This window comes from Physeter macrocephalus, unplaced genomic scaffold (assembly GCF_002837175.3).
Source record: "Physeter macrocephalus isolate SW-GA unplaced genomic scaffold, ASM283717v5 random_719, whole genome shotgun sequence".
NCBI lineage: Eukaryota > Metazoa > Chordata > Mammalia > Artiodactyla > Physeteridae > Physeter > Physeter macrocephalus.
This window is the reverse complement of record NW_021145797.1, coordinates 19,082-36,071: the sequence shown is the minus strand read 5'-3', so window position 1 is coordinate 36,071 and position 16,990 is coordinate 19,082. Positions and strand designations below refer to the sequence as shown.

Here is a 16,990-nt window from a genome sequence, read left to right as displayed (position 1 = left end):
AGCCAGACACATGTAGAAAACTTACGACGTGAAGCCTAGTAGAGTCACCAATTTGGAAAAAATTCAGCTTACCCTCCCTTACCTGTAGGGATGGGTTTCTGAGACAACAGCAAATAAAGTACCCATGCAATTGAAAAAACGGAAAAAACCTCTCACCCAATCTGTTGTTTCATAACCTCGTTCCTTCCCAATATTTTATCAACGACAAAGAAACGGGGGGAGGGAGACACTAGTTTCAAACTCCCTTCTCTTCCGTTTTTTTTTTTTTTTAAATTTATTTTCTTTATTTATGGCTGTGTTGGGTCTTCGTTTCTGGGCAAGGGCTTTCTCTAGTTGTGGCAAGCGGGGGCCACTCTTCATCGCGGTGCGCGGGCCTCTCACTATCTTGGCCTTGTGGCTCACGGGCCCAGTTGCTCCGCGGCACGCGGGATCTTCCCAGACCGGGGCTTGAACCCATGTCCCCTACCTTGGCAGGCAGATTCTCAACCACTGCGCCACCAGGGAAGCCCTCTTCCGCTTCTTTTCTTTAGGGGATTGACGCCCCCGAAAGTGAGGAAGGAGAAGAAAGCCCTAGGTCACACAGATGGGAACAGCGGCTGGGGGCCCATGGAGGAGGGGACAGAGGTGGCTGGAACTGGTGGCCACGAGACCACGTCCACAGGCTTCATAACGTAACCAGGAGAGACGGTGCAGACAGTGAGGCGAGAGCCACGATAATAAGATTCCCACGAAATGACAGGGCTATTTCTGGCCCGTTAACAAAGGCTACAAGGATCCGTTGTCATGGAAAGACCATCTCCAGTTACGCAGCGTGGCAGAGCGGCAGCTCAGTGCCATAAACACCCGCCTGCCTGAAAGGGGGGAGAGAGGTGAACGTGACGGGGCTGCTGGCTCCTCGGAGCAGCTTTGATGGATCAGAAAGCCCGAAAGCAGCGCTAGGATTAAAAATACCTTGCAAGCCCATCAGTAAACAGCTGCTGTGAACTGGGACTGAGCCACCACAAAGAAGCAGCAAGACTTGAAAGGGCGCTACAGGGAAAGAACCACGTAGGGGGCCCCCAGGCAACTGAGGCTGGAGCTAAGCCCAAGTCAGCTTTAGAGATGCCCAGAAAAATGCTTCTCAACCCAGAAGGGAGCCCAGCCAGGCCTGCCACTGTGGGAAGACCAAGCTTGGGCTCCATGTGGCTGGACGAAGGGGAAAGAGAGGCTGCAAAGTGGGCCCCAAGTTCATGGCTGCTGTGACATAAGAGCATCCCTACTGGGCTGAATGGTGGTCCCCCAAATTCACATCCACCTGGAACCTGTAAACACGACCTCATTTGGAAATAGGGTCTTTGCGGATGTGATGAAGTTAACCATCTGGAGGTGAGATCACCGTGGATGGGGCTGGGGCCCTAAGCCCAAGTCCTCATAGGAGAGAAGCGGAGACTTGAGACACAGACACAGGGAAAGGCTGTGTGAGGACAGAGGCAGGGACGGGAGTGATGCGGCCACAAGCCAAGGACCACCTGGAGCCACCAGAAGCAGGAAATAGCACAGAATGGAATCCCCCCAAGAGCTTGCAGAGGAAGTGTGGCCCTGCTGACACCATGATTTTGAACTTCTGGCCTCCAGAACTGGGAGGAAATACATTTCTGTTGATTTAAGCCATGAGCAGCCCTAGAAAGCTACTACAGGGTCCTCTCTAGCCGTCTTGGCCTCAGTTTTCCCATCTGTGAAATGGGACCAATCTCTGCACAGACTCCCGGGGTCCCTGGCACCGTGTGAGCTCTGGCCCATCACCGGTGCACACACTCTCTTTCTCAGTGGGGTCCAACTGGGCCCCTCGGTGGCAGAGTACACGGGCCAAGTCACAGCACAGGCCGACCCAGCGGAGGGTACTCTGCTGAAAAAAGGGATGGTCCAAACTGTCCTGTCTAACCAACAACGTGGAGCAGGGAGGGGGGTAAGCGTGGGGCCCCGCATCCAGGTGGCCAGAGTTGAGCCCCAGCTCTGCCCTACTCGCCACCTGCCTGTGGGTTGGTTTCTGCCTCCTCGTCTTTGGGATGGAAATATCCCAGCATTGCAGGGAGAGGAAGGGGTTAAGGGGCTGAGCGTGCGGCCCAGCCCTGAGGCGTCATCCACCCAGGACCTGCTGTCCTGTTAACAGAACGTGTTGCCCTGGTGCATGGGGGAGCCCACGGCCTCTGGAACTCAGGGATCTGTGGGGCAACAGGACCAGCCTGTACCCACCCTGCCCGGGGTCTGAGTGCAGGATGGGGAAGCACGCACGACTTGGGCCTCCAGATGCCGGGAAGACCCCAAATCCGCATGAAGCTCCAAGCAGAGACCACAGCGCTCGGAGTGCAAGGGCGGCCGCGCACGGACTGAACAGGGCGCGGCGTGCTGGCCTGGGATAGAGCCCCCGCTCGGCTGCCCCCGCGCCGTGTGGACAAGGCCCCCTCCCGGCCTGGCCGGCGGTTCCCTCACACTCAGGACCCGGCGGGCAAGCAGCCTTCACACGCCCCTCCTGCTGAGCCCCGCACACGCTAGAGTCGACACCCTCACGTGCACACGCCCCTCCCTGCTGAGCCCCGCACACGCTAGAGTCGACACCCTCATGTGCACACGCTTACTTAACTCGGGGTCCTACGGGCTCCACGCTGATGGCGCAAATGAGGCACAGACCTGCGGAGGAGACACGGGGTCACACCAGCTCTTCGTTACTGAACCCAAAGCAGCCCCGAGCTCGCAAGGGCTCAGCCAACACCCAGCAGTCCCCAGGGACCCGAGAGGCCGGCAGGGCCTTTGCCCAAAGTGGCCCCGCAGGCTCACCCTGCCCCTGGAGAGCGGGCACCGAATGGTGGCTAATGGCGCCCCTATGGGGTCCCCGCTCGACACCCCCTAACACCTTGGCCTCTCCAGCGACAACGACAGCACACACTCGCGTCTCTGATGAGATGTAGTGAGTCAGGGCCAGATTCGGGGCCTCGCCCCTGGGACGCCTTTGACAGCTGCCAGCTGCCTTTGTTATTTTTTTCTGTCTGTCGTTTTTTTTTTCTTTTTTAATCGTGCTACTGGGATTTGAAGCCAGACAGCTCTGCCTAAAGATCCTGTGGGTCTCCCCGCTGCCAAGCTTATCCTGGCCCGTCCTTTCCAGCATGGGAAACGGCTAGAGCTACAAGGCCCCACCCAGGACATGGACAGCCAACCCATACTGTGCGTTCAAGACACTGCATCACTGAGTCCCCTCCGCCCTAGACGGTGGTTGGCCGGCGGCGGGGGGAAGCCAAGGGAGGTGGTGAGGCGCTCAGACCCCACCGCTCGTGTCTGAGAGCGCTGGCCAGGGCCAGGGGCCGCAGGATCTGGGGTTTCTGCCCCTGCAGTGCTCCTCCTTCCCCGGGAGCCCCTAGCCTTGGCCACCCTGGGTCTGCCAGGCCGGGATAACCCTCAGGCCACTTGACTGGAATTTCGCAACATCACTCACTAACGCTGGGAAGGTTTCCTAGGCATCCATCCACCGTGGAAACCGTGACTGCCTCGCAGACTGGGGTCAAGGAGGAAGATGCCTGTGGGGCACCTCTGACCCACAGGCGTTGCATATAATTGGAAACATTAAATAAAATCCCGCAGCGCGTGGCAGCAGCGGGCGGGCGGACGGGCTGGGAGGCTGACTCAGTCCGCTACACGCCAGCCATTCCACCAGGAGGCCTCAGGGCCTCGGTCTTCCCATCTGTAGGCTAGGCGGATAACAGCACGCCCGCCCAGTGCGTCCTCGAGGGCCATGGAGACGTTAAATGAGGGAAGGTGTGCGAAGCCCCGGCCCCGCAAACAGGGCTGGGAGCCGTCCCTCCTCTGCGGGCTCCCCCCGCCCCACAGGGCCCGCACCTGGGAAGATGAAGATGAAGAAGGAGCTGACGCCGCCGATGATGCCGATGATCTCGCCGAGGTCGGGCAGGAACAGCGCCATGGCGAGCGTCACGGTGACCCACAGGACGGTCAGTGACATCCGGACCCAGGGCCCCGAGGGCTCGGCCAGGGCCTGGGGCCCACACGCCCAGCAGCAGCCCCTCCTCCAGAAATCCTGCATCACCGACCTGCAGGCCACGCACTGCGGGCTCCCACGGGCTCCCGGGGGCTGTAGCCCTGCACTCGCCCACCACCGGGTGCCGCAGGGCGCCCCCCACCGCCGCCCTGCACACCGGCGGGGCTCACTCCCCGGGAACCCCCGCCGCACACGGGGAGCCGACAGGGCGGGGCCACACTGGGCCACCAAGCTCCAGCCCAGGGGGCCAGGCTCCAGTCCTGACACCAGCTGGGCGACGCTGGCCAAACCACCCGACTCCCCTGCCCCCCGCCCCTCCTCTAGGAAACAGAGGTGAAGACGGTCCCCACGCCACACGGGCTGCCGTGGCGCCTGGCACGTGCTACTTTTCGACGGGTGCTGCGCTCTGCACTGAACCGTGTCCCACGAGCTGGCCTCACCTCCCCAGGAAGAGCACGATGGGGTAGACCGTCACGATAGACACAGCGAAGAGGACCCGGGCAACGATGATGACCCCATCGTTGCCTGGGTAGGACATCAGGATGTCAGCAGAAACGTCTGTCCCGAAGGTCAGGAAGCCGTACACGCCTATGAAGGGTGAAGGGGGGAACACAGGAGAGCTGATTAGAAAGACGCTGTCCCCCCGCCTCAACTCCGACACGCAGACAGCACCCGGATCTACCGCTGCTAAGGTTTCCCCTAGGAGCTGACAGAAAGTTCTAGAATCTCCCAAGGCTTTCCTGTCCTCAGCCTACAGGATCCTGGTCCTTCTGACTCAAACTCCTGCTGGGCAAAACTGTCCCTTGTCCTTCTTCCAAACAGCTCACGGCACCCGTACAAGGCACCCACTCGTGGGTGTGGACTGACTGGAAGCACTCTGAACAACGCTTTCTGTGCCCTGTCCACCCCACCCTTACAGCACCTAGAGAAAGAAACTGTCCATGCGCCCGTTTTCCTGATGGGGAAAATCAAGATCCAAGGGGTCCACAACTGTCCGGAATAACACAGCTCGTTACAGCAGAAGTCAGGTCCCTACCCCACAACCCAGCACTGCCTCTTGGCCTCCGCGTCACCTGCCCGGCCCCGAGACATCCATCGCTGACCAAGAGCTGTGGTTCGCTTTGCTTTTTCTCCAGTCCCATGATCCTGCTGGCCCTGGACCATCTGGAGGAGACTCTCAATCACCGGGTCCAAGTCAGGGGCCACAGAATGAGAGAGACCTCCCCTGCTAGACAGAAGTCACCCAGCAAGCGTCCAAGGCCCCTGACACTTCTGTGGGAGCCCAGGAGCTCCCTGAATCAGAGACTCTGATAGGCTGACGGAAGAAAGGGCTGCTGGGCTGGAGGAAAGCGGCCAGAAGTCAGCCTGAGCCCGGGCCCTGGGCTGTGCACCGGACGTGCCGTGGGACCTCGAGTGTGGCACAGCCCCTCTCTGAGCCACACTCCTGTCACCTTTGAAGACCCTCCTGTGCCAGTCTGTGGATGCTGCAACCCGACGCATCCAAGAGAGTGTTCTGTAAACCACCGCCTGGATATAATTCTCTGACAGCCATCACTGATGCCATCCCACGAGACAGGCAGGCAGGCAGGGGCATGGTGGGTGAAGAGCAGGGGCTTCGGAGACAGACGGGCCAGGGTTTGCATCTCAGCTTTGCCACATCTAATCGGGAGACCCTGGACAAGCCATGGCAACCCTCTGAGCCTCAGCGGCCTCCACTATGAATCGTGGACTCTCCGGGACAGAAGCAGCACAGGCAGGCAAACCACTTGGCACCGCACCCAGGACGCGGTGGGGCCTCCGTGCACACTTGTGGCTACCCCGGGTTCTCGTGCTGCTCTGCACCCAGGTCCTGGGCACCCCGCGCGGGCCTTACCTGTCAGCGAGTAGACAAGGCAGCAGGCCAGCAAGGACAGCACGGAGACGAGGGCCCAGTGCCCGAGGCTCTGGGGGCGCACGCTGCAGTAGATGGACACGGCAGCTTCGTGACACTGCAAGGTAGGAGCAGGGTCAACGGCAGTCGAGCCAGCTGGGCGCTAGAACCACCTGGCGCCACCTAAAAAGCCTCCGTGTCTTGGGACTTCCCTGGTGGTCCAGTGGTAAAGGCTCCCCCTTCCACCGCAGGGGACATGGGTTCAATCCCTGGTCAGGGAACTAAGATCCCACACGCTGCAGGGCAACTAAGCCCGTGCGCCACAACGAAGGTCCCGAGCGTCGCAACTAAGACCCGACACGGCCAAAAATAAATTTAAAAAAATATTTTTTAAAATACCAAAAAAGAAAAAAGTCTCAGGGTCCCAAAACGTGGCTAACAACCCAAATGCCCACCAAGAGCAGAAGGCAGAAGGCAGTCGTCAGATATTCCCGTGTAGAATATTACACGGCACTGAAAAGGGGGTGGACACAGCTGCACACCTCAACACAGACGGCCCCGCAGCTGTGACGCTGAGCAAAAGACGCCAGAGAAGAAGAACGTTCCCACGTACGTGAAGCTCAAGTTACAAGCGCGTCGGGACGGGGTTCTCGACCGCAGCGTTGCCGATGGCTGGGGACCGTCCTGTGCGTGGTGGGATGCGGCCCACACCCCCTGGCCTCGACCCACTAGATGCCAGGAGCATCCCCCCAAGTTGGGACCATCAAACATGTCCGCAGACATTGCCAAATGTCCCCTGGGGGCAAAATCACCCTCAGTTGAGAGTTACCATTTGTGGTGACAGAAGGCAGAAGGGTGGGGTGGGCTGGTGCTACTGAGTGACCAGTCCAGGGGTGCTGACCATGTTCTATATCCCCGTCGGGGTGACGGTTTCATGGCAGTGCACGTACTTAAGATTTACGTACTTCCTACATACTGTATCACATGGTCAAATCTTGTTAAATATAAAATTCATGTAGCCGATGCCAGGAGCCCACCTGGGACGTGGACCTTATTTATCTGGGGCAGGTCCCGGGCGGCGGTGTTTTATCAGCAGCCCAGGAGACCCTGATGAGCAGCCGGGGCTGAGAGGTGCTGCTGTATCTGGACGTGCCTTATGGGTTCTGGGATCTTCCCAGGCTCCCGGGGCAGGGTTCCCACCGCCACATCCATTTACTCACTTCTGATCAAAGCCAACAGGATGACCGTCCATGCCTGCCCACTCCCCAGGCTCGGGAGCCCTGCTCCCCTCGCGCACCGAGCTCAGCCCACCGCTGTCCCTCTTCGCTGCCTCAGGGCCTTTGCCCGTGCTGTGTGCGCTGCCCGCGGTGTCTCCTGGTCCAGCCAGCTTCTACTCATCCTTCGGGAAAGCCCTCCTCCCCAGCTGGCCGAGTTCTGCTCTCACGTCCCCCATGTGGGCACATCTGGGTTTGCTGGCTCCGCGTCTGTCAGGTATGTGGTGTCAGACACACCTGCCTCCCTCATTCCCAGCACAGAGCCTGGCCCGCGGGGGAAGGCCACTCCGGCGGTTGCTCAGTCATCCATCCCTTTGCTCCACCTGCAGCCATGAGGCCTCCCTGCACCCAACCCCAGCTCTCCACACTCAGGTCCTTGTATCAGTCCCCCTTGTTGCGAGTGTGGGGTACCCGTCAACCAGGCCTCACCCAGTCCCCGCCCTCGCGGAGTGCCCTCTGTGAGGGGCTGGGGCACACCAGCCTCAGGCCTCCCGACTCCAGCCAGAGAGGCGGCGTCCAGCCTGGGGCAAGTTCTCACACACCTTCCACGACAGGCGAGCCTCAGGAACCTCCCTGACCTCACATGAGCCTGCTGGCTTGCAGGCTGGCTCAGCCAGGCAGTGGGGGGTTTAAACTGCGCCCCTACACACACACACACACACACACACACACACACACACACGCACAGCACGCACACACGCGCGCATGCGCGCACACACGCGCACGCGCACACACCCGCGCGCACACGCACGCACACACACACGCGCACGCGCACACACACGCGCACACGCCCTCAACCAACGAGCAGTGGAACTCAGGATCAACGTTCCCACCTCCTATACTCCGGAACCCAGACATGGGGGAAAAGATGCTTGGTGGTTGCAGGATGGAGCCCTGCCCTTCTTCCCGTTTCTCCTAAGACTCCTGGGTTGTGTTTCTCTTGGTCTTATGCGGGGAAATAAAGCTTCTTAGGGCAGGGCTGCCCTGCTGGGACAGCATCTAGGATGGTGACTGGCCAACAGCAAGCTCACTATTCACTGAGTGATGGGATGCAGGGCAGAGGAGCATGTGGTGGGTAAGAAGTGGAAACAGTCCAAACGTCCACCAGCTGAAGAATGGAAAAGCAAGCTGTGGACTCTCCAAACAGTGGAATATCATTCAGCCATGAAAAGGGACGCAGTCCTGACACGTGTACCACATGGATGGTCCTCAAAAACACCACGGTGAGTGGGACTTCCCTGGTGGCGCAGTGGTTAAGAATATGCCTGCCAATGCAGGGGACATGGGTTTGAGCCCTGGTCTAGGAACATCCCACAGGCCCCGAAGCAACTAAGCGCGTGCGCAACTACTGAGCCTGCACTCTAGATAGAGCCCGCGTGCCACAACTACTGAGCCTGCACGCCACAACTACTGAAGCCCGTGCGCCTAGAGCCCGTGCTCCGCAACAAGAGAAGCCACCGCAATGAGAAGCCCGCGCACCGCAACGAAGAGCAGCCCCCGCTCGCCGCAACTCGAGGAAGCCTGCGCGCAGCAACGAAGACCCAACGCAGCCAGAAATATAAATGAAAAACAAAACAAAACACCACGTCGAGTGAAAGAAGCCAGCTACAAAGAACCATATACTGTACGATTCCACTTATATGAAGTGCCCAGAACAGGCACATCCAGAGAGACAGAAAAATTTGTGGTTGCCAGGGGCTAGGAGGGGAACAAGAGGGGAATGGAGAGTGACTGGTAATATGTACAATTTTCTTTTGAAGGTGATGAAAATGTTGTAAAATTGATGGTGGTGATGGTTGCACAACTCTGTGAACATACTAAAAACCACTGAACTGTACAGTTTAGAGGGGTGAGTTGTATGCCATGTAAGTTGTATCTCAAAGCAGTTTAAAAACACACAGAGGGCCAATAGGCACATGAAAAGATGCCCAACACTGCTAATTATTAGAGAGGTGCAAATCAAAACTACAGTGAGGTACCACCTCACACAGGTCAGAATGACCATCATCAAAAAATCTACAAAAAACAAATTCTGGAGAGGGTGTGGAGAAAAGGGAAGCCTTCTACACTGCTGGTGGGAATGTAAATTGGTACAGGCACTATAGAGAACAGTATGGAGGTTCCTTTAAAAACTAAGAACAGAACTACCATATGATCCTACAATCCCACTCCTGGGCATATATCTGGAGAAAACCATAATTCGAAAAGATACACGCACCCCAATGTTCATTACAGCACTATTTACAATAGCCAAGACATGGAAGCAACCTAAATGTCCATCGACAGATGAATGGATAAAGAAGATGTGGTACGTGTATACAATGGAATATTACTCAGCCATAAAAAGAATGAAATGCCATCTGCAGCAACATGGATGGACCTAGAGATTATCATACTAAATGAAATAAGCTAAAGAAAGACAAATATCATGACACTATTTATATGTGGAATCTAAAAAAAAAAAAAAAAAAAAAAGATACAAATGAACTTATTTCCAAAACAGAAAAAGACTCACAAACACAGAAAACGAACTTATGGTCACCAAAGGGGAAAGGGGGATGGGGGAAGGGATAAATTAGGAGTTTGGAATTAACATATACACACTACTATGGATATAACAGATAAGCAACAAGGACCTCCTGTATAACACAGGAAACTATACTCAATATTTTGTAATAACCTCTAAAGGAAAAAAAATCTGAAAACGAATATGCATATATATTCAGCTACATGTAACTGAATTGCTGTGCTGTACACCCGAAACTAACACGATGCTGTAAATCAGTCATACTTCAATTAGAAAAACACAAACAAGGGAGAAGTAGCGCGTGTGGCCAGGGTGTCTGGGAGCAGAGCCTGCACCCACAACCCGTGCTCCCCCAGGCCTCTCCTTCCGACTCCGCGCAGGCCGGACGGGGCGCCCTGCTGCTAAGTGTGTGGGGAGGGGTGTGTTTGAACCGACGCCGCCAGGTGACCGCCCACCCCTTCCCCGCACAGCAGCCCCTCCAGCCTCGCGCCACTCCTCACCCGGCTCCCTTCCACCTTCACCTGCGTCTAGCCCCCCCACCTCCAGATCCCTGACTCCCCAGGCTGGATCCTGGCAACCCTATCCCCGGCCCCACCCCCGCCCTGCAATCCACATCCTTTCCCAACTCCCCCATCTCCGCATCCCGTGTCCCTGGAAACCGCAGCCCAGGCCTCGGTTGCTAGGAGAATCGGATGAGGGAGCCGAGGCAAAGGTGAGGGGGGCACCTCCTCACAAGCATCTGGAAAGCACCCCGCACCCCTGCCCGGCGCGAGCCTGCTACACCATATGGTGCTCGGGCACTAGAGAGAGGACTGGCTAAACGACATCCAAACGGTTGACAGCAAAATCATCGCTTTCCATCCTTCAAAATACTGGGTGTGCAGCAAGAAACGTGAGAAATTCTGTAAGCGGCTTGCTAAGCCCCAGAAACGATACAGCGACTCATTTATAAAAAAGAGAAACGGAAATGTTTCAGGACTTTTCCCCAAAAAGTGGTTCTCTAAGAAAATATAAGATGACGACCACAGAGAGGGGCTGGTTGATGAGTACAGGAAGAAGACACTCAGGCTGCGAAGCTGAGACACTGTCAACGCTGAGCCACTTTCCCTCGACAACTGGATTTCACTGGGGGCGGTTTTGTTGTCGTCGTGGTGGGTAGGTGGTTGTTTTTAAGAGAGAGGCAAATCTTTTCTAAAATAAACAATGGAGGAAGGGAGTCAGCTGCCACCTGCTAGAAGACTGCGAGACTCCAGGAGAGACCGGAAGGCGGGGAGCAAAGCCCCGCCCCACCCAGCCCAGCCCTTTGCAGCTCTCCAGCCTGGGACCCCTCCCCCTCCGTGGCTCTCCAGCTGAAGCGCCCTCCCCTTCAAGCTGGCCACCTCCCACACATTCCTCAAGACTCCTCCCAGGCATCAGCGCCTGGAAAAGGGCATCTCTGAATCTGCCCCACCCAGCGCTGTGGACGAAGCGCCTCCACTGGATTCCACGCACGGAATCCTTACTCCATGCCATCCTATCAAAGTCTATAAACTCTGCCCAGGACCGCCAACTCCCCACACACCTTCCCGCCCTCCTAGCCGGCAAGCCTCCAGGCCCCCGCGGCAGAAGCCACCTGCACGAAGGCATTCTACGTAAGCAGGCCGCTCCAGGTCCCCAGGCGGGGCGGCTCGGCCGTGAGGACTTCGCCAAGGAGGGGACAGGTCCTGGGCCCACACACTCGACCCCAGACCCCACAAACAAACGTGATGCTGCTGGCTGTCAGCGGGGCCGGTTCCCAGCTCACTGAGCCCAGATGCTGGCCACGTGCACCGTCTCCCAAAGACAGCCCATCTCATCCTGGAACAGGTCCTCGAGCTTCTCCCGACCGGGAGGCCACACTTTCCCGGGGAAGCAGGCAGTCAGCCAGAGCCTGCAATGCCACCCTCTTCAACACAGACGCCAAGGTTACCTGAAATCCGAAGCAGATGGTGGGAAAGACACTAAATACGGAGGTCCAGGAGGAAGGACTGTAAAGAGATGAAAACGGGTGTTTGTTACAAAAAGTTAAACTCAAAACAACCTTCAACTTGAAGATGAGTTTTCAACAATACCAGCAAGATGAAACTAAGCGTGACTCTAAGACAGGTTTTAAGAACCACGTCCCCTGCCGGGTTTGGGGGGTTGGAAAAGGCTGCGTGTTAAACGCTGCACTTTCTCAGTACATCTGTGCTGACATATGGTAACTTGACATTCTCCATGCAGGCACAACTTGGGCAGGGCGTGGCTAGGAGGAACTCCCAGCCCCGCCCTTGGAGGCTGCCTGTTCCCAATGAGCTTAGGGGCTGGGGTGGTAGGGGGCACAGGCAGCATCCATCAAACAGACCGCAACAGGGCAAGGATGGTTTGACCTCTGTCCAAGCTGCCCAAGAGGAATGAGGTGTGCATGGGGCAGAATCTTCCGGTCAAGCCCTCTCAGTGGTCCCCAGATGGTGGCCCTCCAGCTTCCTTTAGTAAGCAGCTCTAGGTACCAGCCTCCAGCACCTTTAGGGACATGTAGTGGAGGAGGCGTAAACAGCGCCCGCTCTAGAATCGGGGTTTCCTGGTTGTGGTAGAATAGTGGGCCCCAAAGCGGTCCATGTCCTGATCCTGGGAACCTTACACAACACAAGGAACTCCGCAGGCGTGATGAAGCTCAGGACTTTGAGGTGAGGGATGACCCTGGATGATCTAGGCCCAACGTAGCCCAAGGATCCTTGCGTCAGAGAACCTTCCCCAGCTGTGGTCAGAGGAAGCTGTGACCAGAGAAGCAGGGTCAGAGAGATGGAACCTTGCTGGCTTTGAAGATGGAGGAAGGGGCCCCGAGCCAAGGAATGTGGGCACTTCTAGGAGCTGGAAAGGGCAAGGAAACGGATTCCAATCTAGAGCTTCCAAAAGGAACACAGCCCTGCTGACATCTTGATTTTAGCCCAGTGAGACCTATTCTGGACTTCTGATAACAGAACTGTAGGAGAAAAAATCTGTGTAGTTTTAAGTCACCAAGTTCGGCAGTAACGTGTCACAGCAGCCACGGGAAAAGTCACACGGTGGTATCTCCCTTCTGTGCTGCGCTCCGGCCGACTCTTAGCTCTGGGCGCAGATCACGGAGCCTCCCAGCCAAGCCCTGCCTTCCTGGACTTTCCTCAACGGCACTGCCAGCCGATGGCCGGCTTCTTAGCACCCACGCTCCCACGGCTCCATCAGCCTGCCCGCGTCCTCTGGGCCTCCCGTGCTGTCCTCTCCTGCTCCTGTGGGTGACTGCCCGAGCTCCAGCCTTGGAGGCTGCATTTCCAGAGAGCAGGACCCTCCCCTCTGCAGGCTCAAGGCAACAGATCAGCAGTGTGGATCTGGCCCTCTTCTGATTGGGTTTCCTTCACTGCTGGATCATGCCGTCGGTGTGCCGGGGGCCGCACGGGCCGTGGCCTCTGTGCCCCGGCTCCGGCCCATTCCTCTTCAGAAGAGCCCTTTCCCGGCTCCTTCCCCCTCTCCTGAACCCAATGCACCTGGGCCTTCAACCCCGCCTCCTGCCCTGACGGACTCCGTGGCCAAATCAGGCGCCAGGGCTCAGCGCCATGTGACCCAGAAGCGGCATTTGGTGGCGATCACCCCAACCTTCTTGAAATTTTGCTCACTGACTTCTGAGACCCAGATCCTATTATCCTCTGTCCTGGGTTGTACAGTGTCCCCCTAGATTTATAGCCACTGGGAACCTCAGAATGAAATCTTATTTGGAAAAAGGGTCTTTGGAGATGTAATTGGTTAAATGAAGATGAGGTCATACTGAAGTAGGCTGGGAGTTAACCCAACAACTGGTGCCCTTATAGGAAGAGGAAACACACAGGGAGGAGGCCGTGTGACCACGGGGGCCGAGTCTGGAGCGAAGCATCGGCAGACCAAGGAAGGCCAAAGCGTGCAGGCCAACACCGACACTGGGAGGGGCAGGAAGGACCCTCCCCCGGAGCCTCCAGAGGGAGCGCAGCCTTGCCCACACCTTGATTTTGGACTTTTAGCTTCCAGAACCAGGGGAGAAATTTCTGCTGCTTTCAGCCACCCGGTCTGTGGTCATTTGTTACTACGAGCAGCCCCAAGAAGCTAACACGTGCTCCTAACTTGCCATCCCTCCCCCTGATCCCCCAGGGCCTGGTGGAGGGCCACCAGGTCACAGTCACCTGGGCGCCTGGCCTGCCTGACATGCCATCTCTGGGCTGATGTTCCTCTCTCCAGCCCAGGCCTCTCTGAACCCCAGGCGCACAGTCTGACCAGCTCCCTGACGTCTTTATTTAGTGTCTCACAGCTGTCTCCAACCTAACACACCCCCACCCGACCCCTCCCCGTCCCATCCAGCCCAGGAAACGCCATCGCCAAAGCTCAGAGTCACCCGGACTCTCTTCTCTCTCCCGCTCCACTTCCAACCCATCCTCCGGGAGGGTCCACACAATCTGCGGGACCCAGTGCAAAATGAACATGCCGGCCCCTTGTTCAACAGCGGTTAAGCATTTCAGGGTGGCGACAGCAGGGCGTTAAACCAAGTGCGGGGCCCTTCTGAGCCCAGGACCCTGGGTGACGTCACAGGCTCTTGGAGCTGGCCTGCCACCAGCCGATTTGATTTCAAGCCCCTGGCGTGATCAAAACCCTGCAGAGGCTTCCATGCAAAACTGAAGTCCTCAGCGCAGCTCCGCATCCCTAGAGGACACCCCCCAAGCACACTCCCACTCTTGGCCTCGTTCAGGCTCGTCGGGCCTCATTGGCCTCTGTCCCTACACCTGCATCTTGCTGGCTGGTTCTGCGGCCTCTAAGCTGCAGGGAACGTGTCTGCTACAGCCTAGGAGCCCCAGGCTGGTGGGGTGTCTAGTGCTTCCGTATCCCTTAGCCTGTACCCCGTCCTCAGTAGTGATAGCGCTGTCGTTCTGAAGAAGGAAAGCTTTTTTTTTTTTTGGCTGCGCCACGTGGCACGTGGGATCTTAGTTCCCTGACCAGGGCTTGAACCCGCACTCTCTGCAGTGGAAGCACAGAGTCCTAACCACCGGACCGCCAGGGAAGTCCCAGGAAAGGAAGTTTTGCTGAGTTCTATGGCATCAGAGACTTGAAGGATTTGACGGGACGAGCCAGGGCTCTGTGCAAACCACGGGTGGGGTCGGGGGGAGAAGCGTCCCTCGGCCCTCAGAGCAGCCCCGGGAAGCCATCCCCCAAGACTCACCTCGACGCCGGGCGGGGCTCACGAGCGAGGTCTTGGGGCCCGAGGTAGTACTGTGCCACGATGACCAGGGCCAGGTAGCAGGCGGCCAGGGTGCCTAGGACGCTAACACGTGGACAGAGCGCAGCATTAGGGGGCCTCTATGGTGAGGCGGGGCCTCTATGGTGAGGCGGGGCCTGGGGAGCCACACGGAGCAGGGTCTCAATGCCAGCTCTGCCCGCACAGGCAAGGTGTCAGGCCAGCGTCTGCACTCCATTTCCTCATCTGCATGTTGGGGACTGCGGGAAGAGCATTCCAGGCAGGCAGGCAGGGCCGCGCTCAGGCCCAGCGAGGCCAGACCTGCGAGGCTGTGACCCCTACGGGCGCCCCCGTCTCTCCACCAACAGCCGCTGGGATCCAGCATCTAAGTCGGGACACTGCCCGCTGGGCCACAGCACAGCGGGAAGGAGGACCCTGACGCGGCTGGTGAGGGCTGGGGGTGCCCGGGGGCCAAGGGGGTCCTGCCCACTCTCTCTCCGCTCCATTTCGTTACATGAGAGGGGAAGGCGGGTGGCACACTTGTGTGAAGACTTTTGCCAGACTTAATTTTTGCAAAAGTACACGGAGAGCCTCAGACTATAAAATGGAAAAAAGCGTGTGTGTGTGTGTGTGTGTGTCTCTCTCTGTGCCAGCATATGGGCGTGTGTGTGCAGAAAAAGTCTGCAGTCATTAAGTAACAAGATGTCAGCTGCAGGTCCTGTCATTACGGGTAATTTTCTTTTTTGTTTATCTGTATTTTCTATCAGGCACATGTATGACTTGTGTAATTAAAAAAATTTTTTCCCCTTCTGCAAACGGGAAGACCCGTGCTAGCAGCTCCCCTATCCCAGGTGGACAGACACCACCCACCAAGCGCCTGCCGAGGTGGGGACCCAGCCCCCGCCAGGAAGGGGCTGCAGCCTGTACCTTGTGTATTTCTGGAACCCGATCTCACGTGGGGCGGACAGGGGCAGGATGACCAGCATGGAGAGCAGCGTCAGGGTGAAGTGCTGGTCGGCGTACCAGGGCTGCGGGGCTGGCGGGGCGCCGGGCAGGAGGAAGTCGCACACTAGGGGGAGGGAGGGAAGGAGCTGCAGCGAGCCCCGCCTGGCCCTCCCCCAGCCGTAGAGCCGCGGCCACGGGGTTCCCAGCTCCGGGTCCTCGGGTGGGTTCGCCGTGGGCACTGAGTCATCCCCGTGAGTTTAAAGGGATGGGTTGACAAGCATGACGGGGAGCTTGTCACGTGCCACCAGGACGGAGGGAACACGCTGTAGGAATTCATTCAACAGACCTTCACCGCCTTCCGTCCGCCCGGCAGGCGCTGCTCTAAGTGCTGGAATCGGCAGCAAACGACACAAGGGTCTGCCCTCGGGGCACCCAGGCCCTGCTGCTTGTAAAAGATCCTTCTTGTTTGCTCAAGAGCTCAAAGGGTGCGTGCGGTGAAGTGGGGGCCTGGAATACATTTCCCCCAGACGGCAGCCTAGGGCAACCCCGTTATTAGATGGGGGAGAAGTAGGGCGGGGCTGAGCTGGCCGCTTCTGCCCCACACCAGAGAGGCTGGGGTCCCTCGGGGGTATGTGGCAGGGGGCGGGGCTGGAGGGTCCTCGATGGCTGCGCTCACACAGGGTGCCTGGTGGGGATGCCTGGGCTCCGCGGGGCCCTACCTGCAGACCGTCCAGCAGGCTGGTCCGTGACAGCGGGGGGGTCCCGAGCCCAAGGCGGAAGGTGCCGTCCTCTTAAAGGCCGGGCCTGGAACGGGCAGTGCCCCACCTGCCATCCTCTGCCAGGCCGAGCCGTCACGGAGCCAGCTCTGATTCAGGGGGAGGGCACGCAGACCCCATCAACCTCTCAAGAGAAGGAACACCTAAGAGTCTGGATCTGGACCCGTTTTGATTCTGCCCCAGTAAGACGGAGAATTTGGAGTTCTCAGATCGAAGAGGCCAGACAGATGGGGGAGAGGGGAGACAGCAAGATGGCTTGAGGCCGGAAGCACGCGGACGGAGGTGCCGAGAGCTGGTTCCCGGCCCACTGGGGGTGCTGGCCCTGCTGTACCATAACTCTTGCTTGT

At 57.9% G+C, this 16,990-nt stretch overlaps 1 protein-coding gene across 1 annotated transcript in view; it reads right to left on the bottom strand.

Moving 5' to 3' along the window:
* The window catches only part of SLC38A8 (solute carrier family 38 member 8), a 34,262-nt gene that overhangs the window by 2,817 nt on the left and 14,455 nt on the right, over positions 1-16,990 (bottom strand). The window contains exons 4-10 of the mRNA XM_024124986.3: positions 15,850-15,991; positions 14,908-15,009; positions 11,644-11,701; positions 5,898-6,012; positions 4,465-4,612; positions 3,868-4,076; positions 2,616-2,667 (exon numbers count right to left, since the gene is read on the bottom strand). Of these exons, the coding sequence (XP_023980754.1) occupies positions 2,616-2,667; positions 3,868-4,076; positions 4,465-4,612; positions 5,898-6,012; positions 11,644-11,701; positions 14,908-15,009; positions 15,850-15,991 (826 nt within the window). The remainder of the gene's footprint in view (positions 1-2,615; positions 2,668-3,867; positions 4,077-4,464; positions 4,613-5,897; positions 6,013-11,643; positions 11,702-14,907; positions 15,010-15,849; positions 15,992-16,990) is intronic.